Source organism: Colius striatus, chromosome 13 (genome assembly GCF_028858725.1).
Source record: "Colius striatus isolate bColStr4 chromosome 13, bColStr4.1.hap1, whole genome shotgun sequence".
Classification (NCBI taxonomy): Eukaryota; Metazoa; Chordata; class Aves; order Coliiformes; family Coliidae; genus Colius; species Colius striatus.
In genome coordinates, this window is record NC_084771.1 from 21,559,436 (window position 1) to 21,581,531 (window position 22,096).

The window sequence follows — 22,096 nt, forward strand, 5'->3', positions numbered from 1 at the left end:
AGATCTCCCCTCCCACCTCTTTCTTTCCACCTCTTTGTGGCAACCATTACAAAGTCACTAAAAACACGTAGGCTTGCCCAGTACGTGTGTGGGTGAGGGAGGGAGAGAACTGCATAATAAATGTCAGAAAAAAGAGGGTTTGGTGATTTATTTTCAAGAAATCTCTGTAAAAAAACATCTTATTGCAGTAATTATGTGTTCATGTAACTCATTATTATTTGTGTGCAGCCAGGCAAAATTGGATTTAATTTCTTTAGTTAAAATTTGATCCAATTTGAGGTTATCATTGTTGGTTCATAGACAAAACTGATCGATAATGCTACTACTGAGCTATAAGCAGTTCTAACTACAGAGCAGTTAGTGACACCAGTGTGTAGTCAGCTGAGAGGTTTAATCTTGCAGAGCCAAACAATGTCAGAAGACTGGCTTCTTTATTTTCCATTTTGCTTTTTTTTCCTTCCCCCCCCCCGCCTTTTTTTTCCTTAAAGAATAAAGCCTTATCTTGCTAATAAAAGATGTGCTCAACTGCACAAACTAAAGACCAACATTTGCTCCTAAAATCCTGATTTCCCTTTTATTAAGCAGGGTGGAAAAAGCCATCAAGAAATACAATTGCAGCAAATAGCACTCTTTGATCTACAAATGCACTTACAGTATCTTTAGTCTTAGGAGCAGATCATGACACAATCCAGTCTAGACTGTGATGGTGTTATGTGTATATAATGCTGGCAAAGTAATTAAACTGCACTGAAAGGATTTTATACTGCAGTTCTGACTTAAACTCATAAAATTAAATTCTTCATGAATTAATGCACACAAGTTGAGGTCAATGTAGTATATGGCTTTGACATTTCATAAAGATGAGTGACAATTACAGATCTTTCATATATTTTAGATGGCTCAGCAGGACATAAAACTGCAACTGAAAATTTAAACTCAACAGAGGAAATATCTTGTTTGTATCACAATTTTATCCAACATTTTGGTTTATTTGATATATTCACCCATTAGAATCATCCATACTTTGGTATTAACTACACCACTCATGGTGTATTGAAGGCACCCAAGAGTTTTAATAAATGCTTTCCCATGTTAATTCTGAGACTATATCATTATTTTTAGATCACCAAGGGGAATACAGTATAAATTTACAAGGCCATATATAGTCTTTGCCACAAAAATGACAGTATTATGCCCTTAGAGTGATGAGCATGAAGCATCTTGCTAAAAAAAGACAACCAAAAGTGTCTGCATTGCTTGCCAGATATGTCTGGATGGCTTCAGAGTGTTTAAAAGTATTCTAACTATCTTTAATGACCGCTGGCATGCATTTTTTTCTCTGGAAAAGTCTTCTTATCTATGACTCTGAGATCTAGATAGCTTAAGAACAGGGAACGAAAAGGCTTTTCAGTGATCAGTGGCCTTTTTATTAGGCTAAGCTAGAACAGCTAGAAGTGGATTTACTTTACAAATGGGAAAGAAGTCTCAGTTAAATGCTCATAGCACATGTGCTGATTAAAAAAAACCACCACAACCAAACAAATCAATTTGAATCTGTTTTTGGCCTTAGGCAGTATGGTTCAATACAGTATGTGGAGTGACTACACTCCTTTATAAACCAGTTCTCAAGTACAGTTGGGCAGGTTATCAAAATCTGACTGGTCAAAAATGAATTCTTGCTCTCCTGAACATAAATAGACAGAGGAGAAGTAACTTGTAACTTCACAAGCAGACGCAGAAATGCTATAAAAATATTAGCACTTCATGCAATAACAGTAGTCCTCTTGTATCTGGTATATGCACAGCCCTGGTAAGTCACTGCATGTTATTATTATTAGCATTGACAAAAACACCCCCAAAACAAACAACATCTCAGGAGCTCCTAAGAAACCTCAACAACCACTGCTGGGTATCTGTTAACCTTTCCAGTGTGATGCTGTTTCATCGTGTCAGCATGGAACTCTGATGCTCAGAGCTTACTGCACATTCACAGCTCTGGCACAGCCCACTGCACTGGAGCAGAGAACAGAACTGGAGGTGTGGTTGCAGCAGTCACGGTTCTTCACTTTCAGATATGATGCATTAGCCTCCACTGCTCACAAAACTACTTCTACCTTGGAAAAACCCCTCACCTTATTTAGACTCCAGCTCATTCACCCAGAGAGGGCACAGATGTATTTCAGGTGCAAATCCAGACTCCACAGCACACCTGCTTCACAGAGCAGTGCCTGAGGAATCTGGCCCTAAAATCTGAAGGAAAAATACTTCAGCAATAAAGGAAACCCTTTGCTGTCGTAAGAGACGACAACTCTGTGCTTAACCACTTTAACAAACTGAAGAGGGGCCCTGACTAAATGCTGCTATGCTGTGTAAATCACTGAGTAGTGATTTATTTCTGTGGGCTGCTGACAACCAAGGTAAGTCAGAAATACTTCTAAATGCAAAGCAACAGGCTGTGAGCAAGATGAGCTCAGGATCAGGAGGAATAAAACCTTAGGACACCTTTCTTTCCTGATGATTCTTTGCATCATGAATCAAAGAAAAAGAGGTGGCCAGGAAGAGCTATGCATCTAGAACTGAGGAAATGAACAATTACTTGTTACTGAGAATAAAATTCATGTCAGCAACTTTTCACTTTTTTCCTTTAGAGAGTAATACTTTTCATTGCACTGTACTACAGCAGTACACTGTCTTATATGCCTTCTGAAATGCATGCTCACAGTGCTGGCCTGCTGTGAAGTGTAAGGAGGAGAGTTTTAGGAAAAAAGGAAAAAGAACAAAGTGTGATTTTAAATGTCACGTAAGAAACCAGAGAAAAATCTATCTCTGTAGGAGAAAAATCCTTTAAAAACTCTGTAACCTAAATACAAAATGAGGTAATTTTACCTGCCAGCTGAATGGGTTTGCCATAAATGCATTCACATTTATTTTTCTTCAAGTCATCTTTATGCTTACTGACACAGCTGATATTTTCTGGGAAGAAAAAGGCACGTGGTCAAACTAGTTTGGTAAATTCTTTGAAGCCTGAAAGAAGAAGTTACATCTAAAATGTAAAAGTGTCACAGATGAAGGAAGGTATTGAAGCTACAGCCATTGGATTCCTTCGTGTAACCTTCACGGCGAACACCATTTAATTAACTACCTAAATGTAAAGCTTCTTAGCAATACATGAGTGTCTTTAAAGGCCTCACATTTTTTTTTCTAGCTGAGAAGGGAAATTCATGGTAAAATTTAAGAGAATTGTTGTCTAAGAATATGAAAATATGTTCTTCATTAGTAATCATGGCCATTGACTTCCAGCATGACTTTCTGCACGTTCCTTAGGTCAAAGCTCACTGTGCTTTCAACTTGCACAAAGGGATTTTCATATATGTAAACAGCAGATGAGGCTGTCACCCTGCTCATCAAATCTTACATCTGAAAAACAGGACTGAAAACCCTTGCATGCCTCACACAGATACTGCTGCCTTCATCATTGTTTGAGACCATCAGATGAAAATCACTTCAAAACCACAAACCTTTAACACAGCTGAATTCTCACACATCATTCATGCGATATAGTCCTGTATCCAAACAAACTCAACCTGCATTATGAAGCCTCTCTTTTGGTAGTGACAAAACAACATGTCATTGCTTAGCTGAAAAGCCTGCTTTGGAATATCTGAGGCCTCTCTATGAAAGAAGCTTTGATCTACAAACTTGTTGAGATACTCCATTTTACTCACCGATTCCTCAAGTATTAGAGAAATCTCCTTTGTGTTGGCATTTTTTACCACTTGCAGCTATTACAGTCATTCCATTAAGCCACAACAGCCTGTGCTCATTTCACAATAATTCTTCACCTGGTGAATGGTTCATTTTCCTGGGCTGAGGATCTCCTTCTCACTATCATTCCATGCTCTAAAAAGTGTGAGGTCTCTTGTAGCATATGAAGGGAATATGTTCGCTCATTGTGAACAAGAAAAAAACATTGTTCCACAGAATACCACAGGCCACTGACAACTGCTGTCACTCAGGTTAAGAATGAACTGCTTCTAAGAAACATGCACAGAAAGAGTAAACATACCATCAAAATCCATAAGCTAGAAAAATGGTTTAAGTGATTACCAAGGGTAAGCTAAACAAATAACAGCTAATGGGAAGGATGAGGAGAAAAACGCTGAAGGCTCTCAGTTCACCCAAAAAACAGCCAACATCCATTCTCCCACACAGGGTCTCAATGTTTGTTTGGGGAAGGATCAGTAAAAGGGCTTTCTTCTGTATCCATGTACCAGACACCAAGATAAAAGAAGTCTGTATGAGACTTCAGAGGAAATAAATGGGGAGTGATTATCTAAAGCTAGATTTAACTGTTCAGGCTCAGATTATTCCTGAACACATTTAGGCAGTAAAGTCAAACAGTAAAGCAATGCTGGAATATTTCAGTTAAGGTTCTGGCACGCTTCCTGAGTAGAGCCTTAGTTCATGCATTATACTGCTGAGTGCAACCAAGCAATGTGCCCTTAAATAAGAGTACCAAGATTTACCTCTTTGTCAGGGTAAATGACTTACATTTCATACAAACATTGCTAAGCAGTATCTATAACTTTCCATTCTATATAAACACAAATTCTGGGCATTCTAAGATGTTAAAATCACTCACTCCCAACAAGCTGATAGCGAAAGCCACAGATCATTTTCTTACTGTGCTTAACTGCATAAAGTATGATTGTTCTTAAATCTAAATAATGGATTTTCTACCATAAGGGTCTTTACACTGTGTGTGCTCTCTAATGTACCAGAGCTTGAAAACTTGAACCTACATCATATTCTTTCAAGCAAAGACACACAAAAATGCAACATTTTGTGGCCATGCTGCAAGTTGTCTTTTGTCAGCATCATGAGTTAGAAGAAAATTTGTGGATGGGGCACGGGATTGTTCAAAAGTACAGACTTGTGATGCCTGTTCCTGTCACATGAAAGCCAAACCTCAACGGAGGAGGTTTTGCCAAGGTTTTATTCTTTGCTGTGCATTTCCCAGTATATAAAGGAGAAAAAGGAGAACGAGATAGCTCATTTACATAGCTAACTAAATGCTAGCAACTGATATTGTCTACCTGTCATCCCCATGATCCTGGGCTGCTGTCCAAAACACACCTGCAGAAGAGCCAAAAAACTCAGAAGAATCAAGGTTTGTTGTAACTCTTCCTTGTTTTGTCACCTTTGGTGTTTTATAGGCTTCCAAACATACTTTGTATGTTCCATTATTCTTCACTACAGCCTGATATTTACAGAAGATAATGCCAAAATTTGAAATCCTTTCATACCTTCGAAAACGTAGGCAAAATACATCACATCAACCTTACAGGTACAACTGAGAAGAACTAAACAGGTGTAAAGACATGAGCAAACAGGATTTACGATTTTAAAAAGGAACAAGCCCATGTTTAATTCTGAGAAAAGTGTGAACTAGCCTTAAACCCTTTTTCCTTCATGCAATGGATTCAGCTAGTGGCATAGCTCCCCTGCTCTGAAGAAGAAACATGTTAATGAACCGCTGAACTATTGATTCTTTCAACATTTGACTGTTCAGGAGGTGCTGAATTCAGGGTTTGCTAATGCTGGCATAGCTGCTACCATCAGTTTCATTTTTTCCTCTTTATTGAAAAATGATCTTTATAAATGAAGATAAAAGTTCCTGACATGCAGAAAGACAATACAGAGTTTAACAAATGAGCCATGTGGAAGGAGGAGTTCTTTTGCCTATCTGTTGATGGACGGTGCTTATAAACAGGCGTCAGTCATTCTGTGTCGGATGGCATTATCCATTGCTGTTTTCAGCAACTTGGTCGAACAGAACTTAGCATTCCAAAATCCCTAGGGATCCAACAAGTACTAAAGCAGAACCTTTTTAGATTCCACAAAAATGTGTCTTACCCTAGATGTTTTGCAAAAAAATGTAATGTTCTACATACCAGCAATTTTCCGTGCAAGTCTCATTCCATCAAAAAAAAAGAATACATTCACCAATTTAATTTTTTTGAAGCTATAATGAGCCTGATTCTATATATTGCTTTTTTTTTATCAGCTCCAATCTCTCACTCTCCAGGGAAAGCAGTTCAGAAGTGGCTTGTCTTTTGATAGCAATAGATAACTAGCCTAATTTTGTAAACGCAGAACTTAACAGAAGAGTTATTCTTTGTCTTCAACAGAAGCAGTGAATCAGACTTCATTGCCTTGTACTGAATCCAATTTAAGGCAATTTGATGCCTTACATGTAATCATCAAGAAGCCTTGCAGTTGTACCTCTTTTCTTTTATTCTTTTAGCCTTTACCTGGAATCTCTTTACGGTACCAGAAGGTTTTATGTTTAAAAGGAATGAGACAGGTCATATTTTCTGAAGCTCTATTTTCAGGCCTTCTGCATCCTTACCCAATCTTATCAATTATGTCCAGATCAAATTTTTGGTTTTCTGTGGCAGTATGGATCAGAGATCTATTTGCCTTTAAAGCAGGTATTTTAAGCTCTTAGCCACATAACCTGGAGCTTTAGACAAACTCTTCTGTTCCTCAGCCTTCACCCAGCCAGTGCTAACCAACTAACATAAAAAAGTCAAAATTAGCCAATGATAAACCTACTTACCAAAGCTTTTTTCAATGATTTTTTTCTCCCTGATTTTAGGTATTGCTAGATACTTACTGACAGATTAAATCAAAACAAAATGACAGAAAAAAAATCAGATTTCGAGAGGTATTTTGTCACAGTGTCGTAAAGACTGTTATCTACCTCTGTACCTCTGCTAGACTGAGCTCCCATTCTGCAGGCAGGCATTACACAGTCAGTCACTTTCCTGTCCTGTAATGACTCCTATGATCTGAAGGAAGAGGAGGAAGACTTGATGCACATCACAGAAACCACTTAGTGGGATTTTGTTTAGGTGATCTACATGACAGAATCAATGTCTTTGTGCATAGTAGGTATGCCAAATCAAAGTAACTTAGGACAAAATGCCTGTGTTTTACTAACAGATGGAAAATGAACAGTCTGTACAAGACTGTTTCTCAGGCAAAAATAAACTGTTACTTGAGAAACATTATGGAAATTTAAATAAAGAAAAGCTTCGGCATTGCAATCTACCATGTCATTATAATATTAAATGAGAAGTACTTCACATTTTCAGGCAACATTAAGTCAACTCTGAAAATGACAAGCTTACCTCTCCACACATTCATACTGGTGTCACTGTGGTCCCCTGACTTCAGTGGACTAACATCCGATTTACAGTAAAGTAAGAGAAGAAACAGATCCAAAGACTGGAAATAAACTTGAGGCTTTTGAAGAAACATAATCCTCAGCATGAGATGCAAAAGGTGACTTTCCTGACAAGTGCTAACTGAATTCTTAATAGCTTTCTGTATATAACCCCACCTCATTTCATCCTGCCATAATCTTAATTAGTCTTAGTTCTACTGCAGAGGAGCCTACTGAGGCAGTTAGCACCATATAATTAATCAGATATTTTGCACGCATCACAGCAACCAACAGTGTCAACTTACTGATGTGAGTTAATACAAACAGAAACCAACCCTGCCTTTCCCTTTCACATGAACTAAAAGCATGTGGCATGGAATGAACATGTGACGAGTTCTTCTATACACTCTTTAATGTCCTTTCTTTCTTAGCAACCACTTCCTGATGCATCATTACTCTCTGCAAAATGTAATTTACTTTTCCTTTTGCTACTGGAAGAACATGCAATTCGGTTTTTCTCTTAAATTTCATTTTCTGCATAAAAGAATGTGTCCAGACACTGAAATAAGCAATGATAAGACATAATGCTTGCTGTTGGTATTCATAAATCTCACATTTTATTTTTCTTTCCGTGTGCTGTAGCAGTTTTTAAGAAATTGAATTTTGTACCTACACATAAATATGTATTTGAGAGCACAACCTGCAGCGCTCGGTCATCTCATAACAACAGAAAATAACGTACTTACAAATATAAATGTGCCCAGCGTACACACCAACCCACTCGATTAAAAGCTTCGCCACCTGTATAATTGTAGACCTTAACTTTATTCTATTGTTTGAGATTTATATTTTGTCTTCACTGCAGGAACAAAACTTCACAGTATTGTGCCTAATGTCACCTAGGGGGAAACCATATGATTACATGGTTTGACAGCAAGAAAGAAAAAAACCCGCTACTTAAGGAAAATGACTTTATAAAGCCAGTTCTCCATTCTCCCAAGCTTAAACTGAAATAGTCAATAAGCAGTACAAAACCACAAGAAGGTTTACAAAGTTTTGTGTGACATCTGTAATATGCTGTGGTATTTATTAATACTAAATGCAATGTTTAATACATGGCAGTGTTTTGCTTTAGCTGAACACTGTAAAACTACTGGGGACGAACAATTTAGTCTGTAAATAAATTCAACATAAGAAAGAGGAGTCTAACGTTCTATGATTTTTCAGATTCTCAGAACAAACCAGTGAGATAATAATTGTCATAGAAAGGCAGCATTTAAATGGTAGTTTATTTCAGGAATTGACAGTAAACTGCTTAATACCTTCTCTCTACAGTGCTTGTGTCCCAAAGCAGCTAAGTATCGAAGATAGCAATTATTCAGAATTGTGACAGCTCCAGTATTTTCATTTCCAATGGTCTCTCATGCACTGGAGCACCACCCAAAACAAGGAGTCATTCACTGTTAGTATTGTTCAGCCTCTTGGCATGTTCTTTTGTATTTGAAGGCCTATGAAGAAACCGGGCAGCCTACTGGAGCTGCCAAATGTTTCAGGTGCTCATCCATGTCCATTGCTCATCAAAAAAAAAGAAATGGAATGTCTATTTCTCAGTACCTAATTGACCTGCCTTTCACTCCTCTATGACTCTTAATTTATTTTAGAGCTGGAAGAATACAGCAATTGTAACTCTGACAAGACAGCTACCAAGTTTGTTTTAACCTAACTAAACTGTCAGTAACTGAAGATAACCAACTGCTTATTTTTGCTCCTGTTTTAGCAAATGGCAAATATATTAACAAACAGCAATGATAAAGATGAGATGTGGTAAGTTTATACCGAACAACTCAAAGCCTGTCATCAAACAACCTACATGCACTGATGCCTGTTCCATGCCCAAGACACAACTGTCCTTTATCCCTGAGCTATATTTTATAATGCTACAGTCACCTGCACTGTCATCTAACTCAGACTTCACACTCTGACAGCACGAATGTCTGACATAACATAGGGCTATCATAACATGTATGGAAGCCACAGCAGGCTCACAACACGACTTTGATTAGTAATTGCCAGATTGTGAGTAGGAAGCCAAGACAAGGGCCAGAAGGTAACAGGGGTCAAGTCAGATTCCTGAGGCTAATTTCACCAGCAAGAGTTGTGTTTTAACCTGTGATTAAAATCTTAGTATGAACAAGGCAGTATGAAGCTGAGATATAACCTAAATTGTTCCAAAGGGATTAGTCTTCATAAGCTCATGATTAGACTGTGTCTATCTAAAGATTGCACACACTGAGAATTGCAGAAAAATGCAAGTCTGAGGCTGCGAGTCCTCCCTCATGATAGCCTGAGCATTTAGACTAGTTATAGTGAAACTCCCGCTGATTTACATGACTTTTCCAGTCTGAAGTCCCACATTCCTTACTGGGCATGATCTTGGATGACTGATGTATCTCCTTCCAAAGCAAATTTTATTAGCCTTAACCATGATAAGTTCCATTAGTCCTGGAACATATGACATATTACTTGATCACATGCTGTAAGTTTATCACATTTGGTCACATCAAGTCTTTCTTACTAGGATAAATGGCACATTCACAAGAAATTTTATTTAGAAGCGGGCTAACCCAGAAATAAGCAGTAGTCTAGGATATTAGAACTTTGTTGTGGGAGCCAGGAAGGGTATCTCAACTTCTTTGGCTTTATCCAGATTAATTTGATTCGAAGGTAGTCTTGGAGTTGTTAATCACAAAGCTTGTGAGAAGGGCAGTGGCACATCTATCTGATGCAATAAATGCTGTCCAGGTGAAATCCATCATGAAACAAATTCTGTACACTCAGAGCAGGTGGCAACAGCTGCTCCACAAACACGTGCAAGATTCCTCACAGAAAATGGTTTATGATGCTCAGATTGCATTTTGACAGGATTTGCTACTTTTGGTGCTTCTTAGTTAACAATTGGCTTAAGCATGAAAACACTGGGTTTAATACTTTATCATTTAGTAAAATGTATTTCTAGTCATTCTTGTTATACATTGAAACTCACCTCCGGATATCCATGTGACATATCTAGAGCATCTTTTCTCCATCAGAATCTTAAAGCAACTCATGCATTACATTCTTAGGCTGTTATTGATTTCTAGACATCTCCAGAGTGTATCATAGCATGGATCATCTTTGTCCAGTGACAGGAGAAGTGTACATTTATGTGAAGTGATGTGGGATTTGCAATGTCATGCACAGTGGAAGGTCTTGCTTAACAACCTAGTTCATAGCACCGACTTTGTTTATTTTGCAAGGACTCAAAAACCCAGCAAGTGTTGAGTCTGCGGTTCCATGGAAACCAGGTATACCAAATTGAACGCTTGCACTGCTAACACTGTCTCAATCTCTGTAACAAGTGATCTGTGATATGAAGATGCTTTCTTTTCATTCATCCACGCATTTGAGTTTCCTCAGAATAAAGCTGCTTTCTAGGACCATCAGAACATGCTGCCTCCACCCAGAAGAAAGTTGGGATGGGCTGCCCATACCGACTCTGTTAATATTTATAGGAAGTTATGGCATAGAAAAATCACTTAAAATGATGGTGCTTACCCCGTTCTGTGTCATAGAGGTACACAAACTTTTCCCACTTATAATGAGACAAGAGGCTCAAGATGGCTCCTTTTAATGCTGGCCGCATCTGGATGACGAACTGCACATCTGCATCTGTTGGGAAGCTCGGTGTGACAAAGGATGTGTGCAGGGCTCCACAAAATGACGTCAGTGTGTTCATTGACATCTGGTCATAGAATCCAAAGATGGCGTAAACTCCTCTGGAAAACTGTGAACAGACTAACAAAGATAGACAAGGGTGTCAAAATCTGGCATTTAATGAACAAACTAACTTTCCAAGTAAAGAAGTAAGCCTTCTAGGCAATCCTGAAATTATTCCATATTATGTAGCAGATGGAAGGACTTAATGAGATAATATACACTAATTTCAGTATAGCTGCAAGTTGTACCCACTGTATCACAATTAAACAGGCCTGAGCACACTTCTGGTTGTGATTTGTCCCAATTTATTGTCAAAATATACTCATCTCTCGATATTCTTTAAAAACAAACACGGGATTACGTTGCTTGACTGTAAAATATCTTTCCTCCCTTGAGTAGCACCTTGAGACCTCTCTTTGCAGCTATGTAACAAATGGCAGGTCTGCCTAAAAGTCAAAACATTAACATGTAGTTTTCCCTGGTATCTCACCTCATTTCAGATTTGATTCAAAGAAATCTGGATGTTTTATTCCCTTATAGCCCAGAAATCTGGAATCTCTGTATGAAATCTGGGTGTGGCCTTTCAGTCAAACATTATGGCGGCTTCTGAACTGAGTGTTAAAATCTTTCAGAAGCAATTTGGAAAGTGTATGGCCCATTAATGGCAACACCAATGAGGAACACAATGTTGCTTCATGGGATGAAAGCTGCTGTCCCTTAACCTGGAGGCTCTTAGTCATTAACCACTCTCGTGTCCTGAGGAACTCATTTAGTCTCAGAAAGTAATCACAATGCAGTCAAAGGTGTCTCATTTCACATGCACCTCTCTGGGGAAACTCTTCATTTCCCATATTTTATAGAAATTGTACAATGATCACTTTGGACCAAAAATGAAGTATGAAAATTTATAAGCACTTCATGGGAGCTGTAGGGAAAAGAGTTTGTTGTTCAAATCCATAGGAACAACACAAACTCGTATCTCTGGGTTCTTTCCATGCAGTCAAACTGCATCAGAGATAGCGAGGGTGCCTGATCTATGAGATGTTCATAATAAAGACTGTACAAGCAAAAAACCACTACAGCATAGCAGCACTTCTAAATCAGCATATTTCTGGACTGAGATGAGCAAGTCCCATCTGTAATGAAAGTAAGTTTCCCAGAAAAATATTCATTCAACATGAACAATTTCACTTGTCAAGAACTGGATTTAACAACAATTTTCAACTAGCCCCATTAACCACTTTTGCCAAAACGCTGCATATTTAACTTTGCAAAAAGCAAAGGGGAGTAATTACCGGTGAAGGAGACATGACTTCTACACAGAAATATACAGCATCGTTACTTCCCAAAGTACCACCATGAAACATTTCCTACCATAAATGCTACCATTCAGAATCACTGCAGCCTGTTCAAGTAATTGTACAAAAGGATTCTCCACCATATCAGCTCATTGACACAGCATCATGGATAACACCTCAAATAGGTAGTCAGGTGTGCAAACTGGATTTTCTTCCTAGAGATCCAGATGCACAACCAGAAATGTTATTATGGAATTTCTGTAAGTGTTTGAGCCATTGTAACAGTTGTGGGTACCAGCAGCAAAGAACAGCTGGTGTAGACAGAAAGGAGATGCAAGAGGCACAGAGAGGGAATAAGAAGCAGTGATTTTGAAAGAAAAGTTTGTGGAAGTTCTCAGTCACAGTAAAGAAAGAATATAAAAGAAGTTTTATATACACACACACACATATATATAAATATATACAGAGAATTCACTCCCAGATGCATGACTAAGGAATTAAATACACTGTTTCAAAAGGCATTTTGTTTGTCAGTCTCCAAATCATTTCAATGGCGTATCAGGCCTCTAATTCCATGGGAATAATCAGTGAAGTGGGGCTAGCAGAGCTTGGGTGTCCTCACGTACACCAAGTCAGTACCTCACAGATGAGGATGCTTTTACATATTTGTTAATGACCTAGTTTACTAGGGGTTTTTGATGTGGATTCTGTACTGCAGAGAAGAGCAAGCGTTCCAGGAAACAGCCCCTCTTGCAATGCCAACAAAACATTTTCACAAATGTCTCCTGACCCTAAAAAAACAGAGTATTTCAAATCATCCTGGGTTCACTCATTATTTCTTATCAGGTATAAGGCTCAGGAGTACTTTTGAACTCTGACTGCTGAAATCTCTCAGACTCACAGGGACATAGTATCTGGACACAGCATGGATTAGTTTCTTTGCATTGTGCTAGGAACCTACTGAAAATTGGTCCACTTTGTGGTCTTTCTTTTTCTCAGATATATGGCACCTAAGCACTGTGGGCAACAGTTTGAAGATAGTTCCAGGTCTTTCTCTTCTGAACAAAATTCTGTCTTGCATAGGTGTTTTAAACCACTGCATTAAGGTGTGTCTACTTTCACAGCAGCCTGTGGTCATTTATGCAAAGAGCCCATTCTCACTTTGTGAGTAACGTGAGGAAAACAATCAGAGTCTGAACAACCTAACTGTAAACAGGATCTGCTCCAAACCATACCTAGCATGGAGCTGCTGCTTGCATGGAGCATCCCAGCACAGGTGGGAGCTTCTGATCTGGCCTTTTAGAGATTTGCAATTTTTTTTCCTGTAAAACCTGGAGGATCACCAACAGTATCTCCTAACAAGCACATCTCCCTGCCCAGCCTTATTTCCCCTGATTCAGGTTTGCAGCCACCGCAGATCTTTAAAATTAAACACTTTCACAGACTGTCTTCCATTAGTTTTGAAAAATCATCTCTTAAGCTCCGTTGCTCATTTCTAACAGCTTTTTCTTCTTGACTATCTATTCTGCATGCACTGTAGGGTGCCAGTTCAATTTTACTGGCCCATTTAAAAGGCAAATAAACCTTTGTTTTTATAATGAGAAGCCAAAAGGCCAATTATCTTGGTCCTCAATGTTAATTTGCATTTCTGAACTCACAATTTTGATACAATTTTGTACCATTAGGTCTTTTGTTTAGTTTGTGACAATCTCCTACATGGTCAGATGAATCTACTGAAAGTCCATGAACCCCTAGCCATATTTTTACCTGTTTTCTAAACAATATATAATTACATTCATTTTAATGATATGAGTGTTCTAAGATTGATGAACCATAAGCAAAATTTAAAAGAGGATAACTGAACCTCAGCTTTAAGCTTTTTTTCACAAATTACTTTGTACTGACAATCACAACAATCCTCATGTTCAAGTAAGATTTTGGGTATTTTTCCTTAATCACAGCTGATTTATGTTTGTTGTTCTCTATTTGAAAAATGCAGACGGTCAAACACATCCTTTGGCTCTTAAAGAAATGATCTGGACAAACCTTGGTGCAACCTCAACCCTCAGAACAAAAGAAACTTTTTTTTTCTGAGCTATACTTTTATGAAACTGCTCTTAATTACAGTTATTTAATCCTGTGGATGTGCAATTTGTTTCCAAGGTCAGGACATACCCAAGTTGCTTTATAAACCTCTCTGAAAAAGCTGCAATCTCCACAAAGAAAGGACAGAGGTCCTGAGCATGAGTTATCCAAGGGGGGGATCATAACAAGCTGTTATTTTGGCATTAGGTGCAAGGTGAGTGTTTATTGATGGAGACTTAACTCTGGGCTGATTCTCAGAGTAAGTTAGCTGCCACAGGCCATCATTTTCAGGAGAGGAAGGATGATATGAGTGAAGCCCGTGAATTCTCAAGCATGTCATTAGAATATAAGAAAGTTTCAGGTCATGACAGACTGGTGTTTCCTGCCAAGGAAGGAAAATGCTCAGAGCCAGAGTGACCACAGTGGCAAGCAAAATTTGGCTAAAAAACCAACCAACCAACAAAAAAACCCTACCCCTAAACCAAAAGATCCCCACAAACCCCAACTCAAATAAGAATCTTTATTTCTGTACTGACTAGCAGCTGAACCATCCCAAACACCAGTGTAACTCTACGAATCCCAGGCTTCTGTTTTACCGACAGTTCCATGCTCCTTTCGAGTCAAATTGCTCCCACCACAGAAACTTGCTGAGATTAACCAGATGTGATTTTTTTTTCACTCAGACAGCAGGAGAGCTCCCGGCCAGAATCTCAAAAGATGCCCCATTTCACACAAGTTATTACATGTTTTTTGTCGCTTTAAAGTTTACTTTTCACTTTCTAATGGCATTTAGTTCCTGTACATTTAGTGACTCTAAGTATTCCTGACACAGCAAGGTTGTACAGGCTCTGGCACTTCTACTGTCTATTGCCTGGAAGCTAAAGTCAAAACTTCTCTGACACCTTGGGTATTTTTTGACTTCCAGTTCTTACTATAAACAACTCAAGTGTTACTAGGAACGTTTACAAGTCGGTTTGGATTTTGCCTGTTTAAAGAAAACACGTATAAAGCCAACAAAAAACCATATGTCAATGGCTGGGTCTTACTACATCATTTCCACTAGATGATATCATTACTAACTGGCTTGTAGGTCAGCAGGACCCTCCCAGGCACGGTCTACAGCGCACTTCTGCCCAAGGGTGTAACAGCCTGGGAGTTTTGGGGTCAGGGGTTGGAGGTTACAATACTTCAGACACTATTCCTTCTTCATTACTGTTTGTATGGAAAAGTAATTTCCCCTTTGTTCATATCAATTTCTTCTAAATTAGGTCTGACAAAATTAGCTTATGTCAAAGGGGCACTGTAAGGCCTGCCTTACCGATAATCATCCAGCTCCTGGGGAGGAAAGGCGCCGTAGGAGCACAGTCACAACTGGCTTTACTGCACATTGCTCATAGCAGCTCCTCAGTTTTGTGTTGTGTTTCCCTCAGCTGTGAAATAATTTTATTTTCTCCACTTTCTTCTGCCAATTGTCTTGGATTCCAGACAATTCTCACTGCCAGCCTCTGCCAACAGACTAATGGCAGTACTTTATAATGGTATAATATGCAGCACATCTCAGAGCCGTTGCTGTTTTCCAGCTAAGGCTCCATCCTATGACTTCCTTGTTATAATAATAATGCAAGAGTTATCATTAATGTCACTACATACAGTGAGCATATGGGCTCTCAGAGAGACTGACAATGCCTCTACTGCTTTGTCTCCCTTTCACTTTAATACACTGAATGAAAAGGCACACTCCTGCTACCTTGAGCCCTGAGCAGACCAGCACAGCAGTGCCCCTGAATGCAGAGTGAGTTACTTTTCAAGGGCTCCAGGCAAGCAGACTGGAGAGCTTCCTTTAGAGATAAACTCATCATACAAAAAATTAAAATGGAACTATATTTACCTATGGCAAATAAAACTAGCTTTTACATTTAAATTAAGACACTGAATTCTGTCAAAAGGAAAATATTCCACTGAGCTTTTTTTTTAAATTCAGCTGAGAAAAGGAGTATTTCTGAAAACATCTATTTCTGAAATAGGTGATATGAATATTCTTGGGGATGGGAGGAAACCAAGGAAACTACAATTTGGAACTGCATAGAAATCTTCCTGAGATATTTGCTTTAACATCACTTCTCGTCTTACATAACAGAGGAAGTGCCCTTAAAAACATTAAAAATCCCCCCAAACAAACAAAATCAACTGGAAACCTCATAGCAGAGCTCAAAACACAATTACAATTCACTCTTACTTCACTTATGGCAGCAGCTTTCTCTGTGATATAACTGCAGTGTGGTTTATCTAGTTCTTTTTACAAAAGAACTCCTCATCTTGCTTTGTTCTATCTAGTGCCTTCTCCAAACATACACACTCCCTTCAGTTTGCATTTCTTTTTAGGAGAGCCAAGAAAATAAAAATCAGTATGTTCAGGCATGGGGAGAGGGGTATTATTAAATTGCAAATAAAAGACATAAGGATTAATCCATTCATATTTTACAAACCATTCACTGGAAAACAATCCAAAACAAACACCCAGATCCAAGCATCCCCAAACGCTCTCTGACCAAGACCCGCTCAAGATGACTTTTGCCACCTTATCACAAATCCATTATGCATTATGAAATGGTCTTTATTTCTTAACAGCTTTTCAGGTTGACTTTGGAATCCTGATCACAATTACAGCTCCTGGGTGCTGGGTGCTGTACAAACACATTACCACAACCTTGGTTTCCTTCAGTATGCCAAATTATTTATGACATACATGACTCGACTCATTAAACTTTACACATTTTGGCCTTTATATATACTACTACAGTCAAATAAAACCCTAACAATGTACATGAATTTGCTGCATGCTGGATCTTCTCTTCACACTGAAACATTCGTGGGAATTTTATGAGCATATGAAAAATGCCAGCTTGCAACAATAAAAATAAGCCACTTAGGCTGTAACAGTGCTAGCAGGACACCAGTGGTACAAAGCCTCATGCACACCACTACGCCAATAGGTGCCTGTTGAGACCTGCAACAACTGTTCATGACAAAGAAGTGCATATCCAAAGTCAGATCCTTTTAGACAGAAAGGCTGACAAAAGGTGCAGTTTCAGAAAGCCCTCAGAAAGGCAGCTGAAGGTCGTTCAGGTCTGATGTACTTTGTCCATTACTGTAACTTTGCTGATAAACTAAGACCAGAATCTGTGTCCCCAAACTGACAATTTCACATATATGCAAACAAAAGCTTTGGCATTTTAAAAAACCACCTAACATGTCTAAAATGACAATAACAAGGACATCCTTGAGCACCAAACTGTTAAGACAGAAAGTCAAGCTGAACACAACCTGGATTGTCTTGAGAAAGCTGTGCTTAGCTTTCTGAAAGGTGTTCTTCTAGTCAGAGAAAGTACTGCAGGTGGCCTAAGTACCATAGAACCGCCTACTTGTGCTATTACCTACTTACTATTTAGTTTCCAAGCCTAAGATTATGCAGTGTCTGAGCTGTTTTTGGGCTACTGGCCACAAAGTTAAAAAATACTAATTATATCGAACTCAAGCACAAAATGAGGATCTCGTCCTGCAAAGCTACCAAACTAAAGTCTATGTCACTTTTCTTTAAAAAGGAAAAAACACAACTTGCCATTCAGAATCTATTTCCAACTCATTTCTGAAGGTGGAAGAAAAGCAGGAGTCAATCCACTCAGTTTCCAGGAAAAGTGTCAGCCTCTTATCAGTAGGCTCAGATTATAAAATTGTTTTGTTTAACTGGGATCACCATTACACGCTGATTTTTTAAACACACAATGGAGTCAGAGTTCTGTGAGAACATTCCCCTAGAAAGCCTATGAATCAGATTATCATGGCTTGATTTGAAGTATAATCTATTGGAGTTTGAGGGCCACAAAACAAGGGTTTAAAGCTTAGAATGGATTAAATGTGAGAGGAGATATATATATATGGATAGATGTTCCATACAAATAATCTAATTTTTTTGGAGGATGATTTAAAAGATGTGATAGGTATTTCAGGACTACCCTTAAGTATGTGCTTATCAAAATACTACATTGTCTCACTTGTGTTTTTACAAATTGGAGTTTAAGCTCTCAGATCAGGCATCACAAATTATAGCCAATGTTTCTATTTTTAAACCCATCCTGGCAATCCAGGATCTTCTACTGTTAACAGACTTTCCATTTTGATCCCACCACCTCCACAAGCTGCTCACCAGGAAGAATGCCTTTTATTTTTAAAGGGAAGACATCAAATATATACCATGCATTTTAAAACAAAAGCTCTTAGGAAGAAGACTTTGTAATACTGTTGCACAACTTGGAGTTAAATGCTGTGGATTTGTGATTTTTTGCTCTTTCATTTACTGCCTCTGCTTGTCCTGACACCAAAGGAGATACTTGGAAGAGGAGCAGCAAGAGACTTCTCTTTGTAGACTGTTAAACTCACTGCTGGAGAGAAACAGAAAGGCATCACTATCTCCTTTTGTGCTTCGATGAAGAGACGTTTCTGCTGAGTTTCTCCAGAATAATCAATGCCTTGCCAACAACAGCAGTAGATGCAATACCACCACTCAGCTCCTGATCGGCACCTCCACAGTGCTGGATGATGAATTCTGATACTAGTCTCAAGTTTAGGAAGTGCTAAGAGACCTAACATGTGGATGTAAAGCAGTTCATAGAGCTCCTGCCCTTTAAGAAAAGGCTTAGTCTATCCCGTGCACATAACCATGCACTCCTTTCTCCCTGAAGCATGGAAGATGAGCTAACACCTGTGTGAGGGAGCCAGAGGACCTGGCAAAGTTTTCCCCTGGAGACTCTAAATATATTCACAGCAAACAATGATCATTTGTGTTATTCACATGTAAGACTCCAACTCCTCTTTCATGACTAATCTCTGCAGAAACAAGGGCATCGTGCATGCAACACAAATATGTAACGCACACTTGAGTTAAATAACTTGTTTCCATCTGCTGCACCATTTCAAATGCTTTTCATTTTAATCCAGTATGTTATGCCAGCATGCTGTGATCACTTTGGATTGTAAATGCGTTTCCTACTTTCTGAAGCATGTTTTTCTAAAAACATTGGTCAGATGAAAAAAATACCACCCCCCTCATTCTTTTAAAAAGTTATTCACTTACAAACCACAAGGAAATTTTGTAGCCATTTACTTACAAGCAGTAAATATACTTGGAAATACAGTAAATATACTTTTACAGTAAATATACAGTAAATATACTTTTGGAAAAGATGTGGCAGACGAAGCAGTATCCAAGTAGCTACTCTTACCCTCTTCAGAGAAGATCTATATCACATATTTCATCAATATTTCAAATAACAAGCTAACAGAAAAACAAGTGCTTTGTGGAACGAAGAAAAATTCAGTCAGTCACACCCATCAGCAAACAGCAGCATTTTGTAGCTGAAGATGTAAGGCAGAATGTAGGGCTGAATCGAGCACAGCAGTTAAAAATGCTGTGCCTCGGAATCAGCAACGAATCAGCAGCGGCTATCGCCAGCCTTCCCGTATTCTGAAGAGATTTCTTATTACACTGAAACATCCCAGTATGGAGGAAGTAAAGAGGCAGAGGCATATTATTAAATGTATGCTTGTTCAGCAGATCCTTCCCTAAGTGATTTCAGAAGTTGACTTCATTTTGGGCCACTGTGGTGAAAGGCAATAAATCAAAACAAGGCTCTGGCAGTGTGATGAAAGATGAGCTGAGTCTGCCGAGGTGGTGCCATTTATAGGCCTGTGGGGATATATTACAGGGGATAAGATAGAAGAGGCAAAATGGCAAACACACCTGCAATCACTGAACTGGGTAAAATTCACCACAAGGCAAAGGCCAGGATTAAGGCTGTCCAAGGAGAAAGGGGATGTAATTGCCAAACCAACAGCTGTGTAAGCAGCCTCTGGCTCCGGAGGGTTTCCAGTTGGCTCTGTGTATGCAGAGCATGGTGCTGGCTGACAGACAGCCCGCTTTACCCAAAGCAACAGTCTCTAACACTTTCCTGGAGGCTCTGCATAGTACTCCAGCAAGCACTGTCACTGCAAGAACGCCTCAGACCAGTGGACTGGATTTCACTTCTCTATATCTCCTCCCCTTTTACTCAAGGTCGATGGAGCTGTGCAATTCTCACTCACTCTTTGCATTCCACTGCTGTCAGCTTATCCATCTGAGAGACTTTGGATCAATTAACACAGAAGAGGAAACAGAATGGCCGTGAAAACTTGCCTTCAAAAGCCAGAGATCCTTTGAAGATGTTCCTTAGGGGTCCAATCAAGTACCCACCAGAATCACTGGTGAAGCTCCCATGGATTTCAGTGAGAGCTGGACTAGAACTGAGAAGCCTATTCAGTACATTGAAAGGGCAAGAACTGAGAATTCCAACTCCTTTTACAAATCTAAAAGCACTCCCTTGTCTAGTTTTATTCTTGTTATTATTTTTATTTGTCTTTCAATCCAAAGAGTCCTTCTTGCTACCAGCCTCCTGGACCTTCATGATCATATCTGACAGTAATTCACAGACCAGTACCCTCAGCTAAGCCAGTGCCTTATTTACAGGGAACAATAAGAATATTATTCTGTATAAATTATGCATAATCACTATTTATCAAGCTGGGTTAATTGGCACATAACAAAAGAGTTGTCTGGTGCACAGCTGAATAATGTGGAAGCCAAAAATGATAGAAATGGTACAGCAAAGCCTGATTGTGAAAGAAAAGTCACATTGCTACATGTTAATTCTTAACAGATTGAAGCCCTTTAAGAGATGGAGAGGGTGGCCAAGTGAGACAGACCTAGATTGAAATTATTCGCTAATCTCAGAGGGTTTGGACAGATTGTTGTAGCTTTAAATACTGGTTCAAAGTCTTTTCTCAGGCAGCTGTATACTGAAATGTAAACCCAGTGCAAACCCATTGCCCTTCTGTGCTCCATGAAACCCTGCTGCATTCATAAGCAGAAAAAACCTGGTTCATCATCAACAGCACGAGACTGTGGCCTGCAGGTGTGCTTGTGATGGTAACAGAGAACTGGGACTCTTCCCATACTTTCTCTTGACAGACAAGAGCTAAATGCCTCATACCAAAATCCAAATGTGCAGTCCTTTGCTATTACTCAAGAGACCCTTCTGATGCTTCTGATGTTTTAAGTCTTCATCAAGAATTCTGTGATGCTAGAAATCATCATTAGAAACCTAGTGTGTCACAAGATAGTGGCAGTGTGGGTCAGCACCTGGATTTCCCTAGAACCACACACATCTGAGGAACCACAGCTTGGTCAACCTTACTCTACGTGCACAGACTTGCTTCATTGATATCAGCAAGGCTTCACTAAATGTCCTAGATCCCAGAGCTGCATGTATAAATTTGAGCACATGCTTGGGTGTTCTGATGAATAGACTGAACATGCACAAGACATTGAATCAGAGCTGAGGGTCAAATTACCAAGAGGTTCACTCTGGTGGAAGGTCCTGCTCCAGTGGTGCATTACAATCTAGCTGGCACTAGGAGCATTCAGATGATTTAGTCCGATTGACACCATGGCACTTCCACACTTCCCTAGTCTCTTCTCTACTAACACCTACTAAAACCACAAAATCTTTCAAGTTTTCTACACTAATGACTCTGAATTCTACCTTGCAAACATCGGTGTCGACTTCAGTTTCAATCTAAAATAAATATCTTTATTTTGTCAAAACCAGTGCAACAGCCATCAAGAGAAGCATTC

The 22,096-nt window shown here is 39.1% G+C and overlaps 1 protein-coding gene across 1 annotated transcript in view; it reads right to left on the reverse strand.

Moving 5' to 3' along the window:
• The window catches only part of GRIA3 (glutamate ionotropic receptor AMPA type subunit 3), a 145,631-nt gene that overhangs the window by 102,687 nt on the left and 20,848 nt on the right, over positions 1-22,096 (reverse strand). The window contains exon 3 of the mRNA XM_062007039.1: positions 10,826-11,065. Coding sequence (XP_061863023.1) covers positions 10,826-11,065 — 240 coding nt within the window. The remainder of the gene's footprint in view (positions 1-10,825; positions 11,066-22,096) is intronic.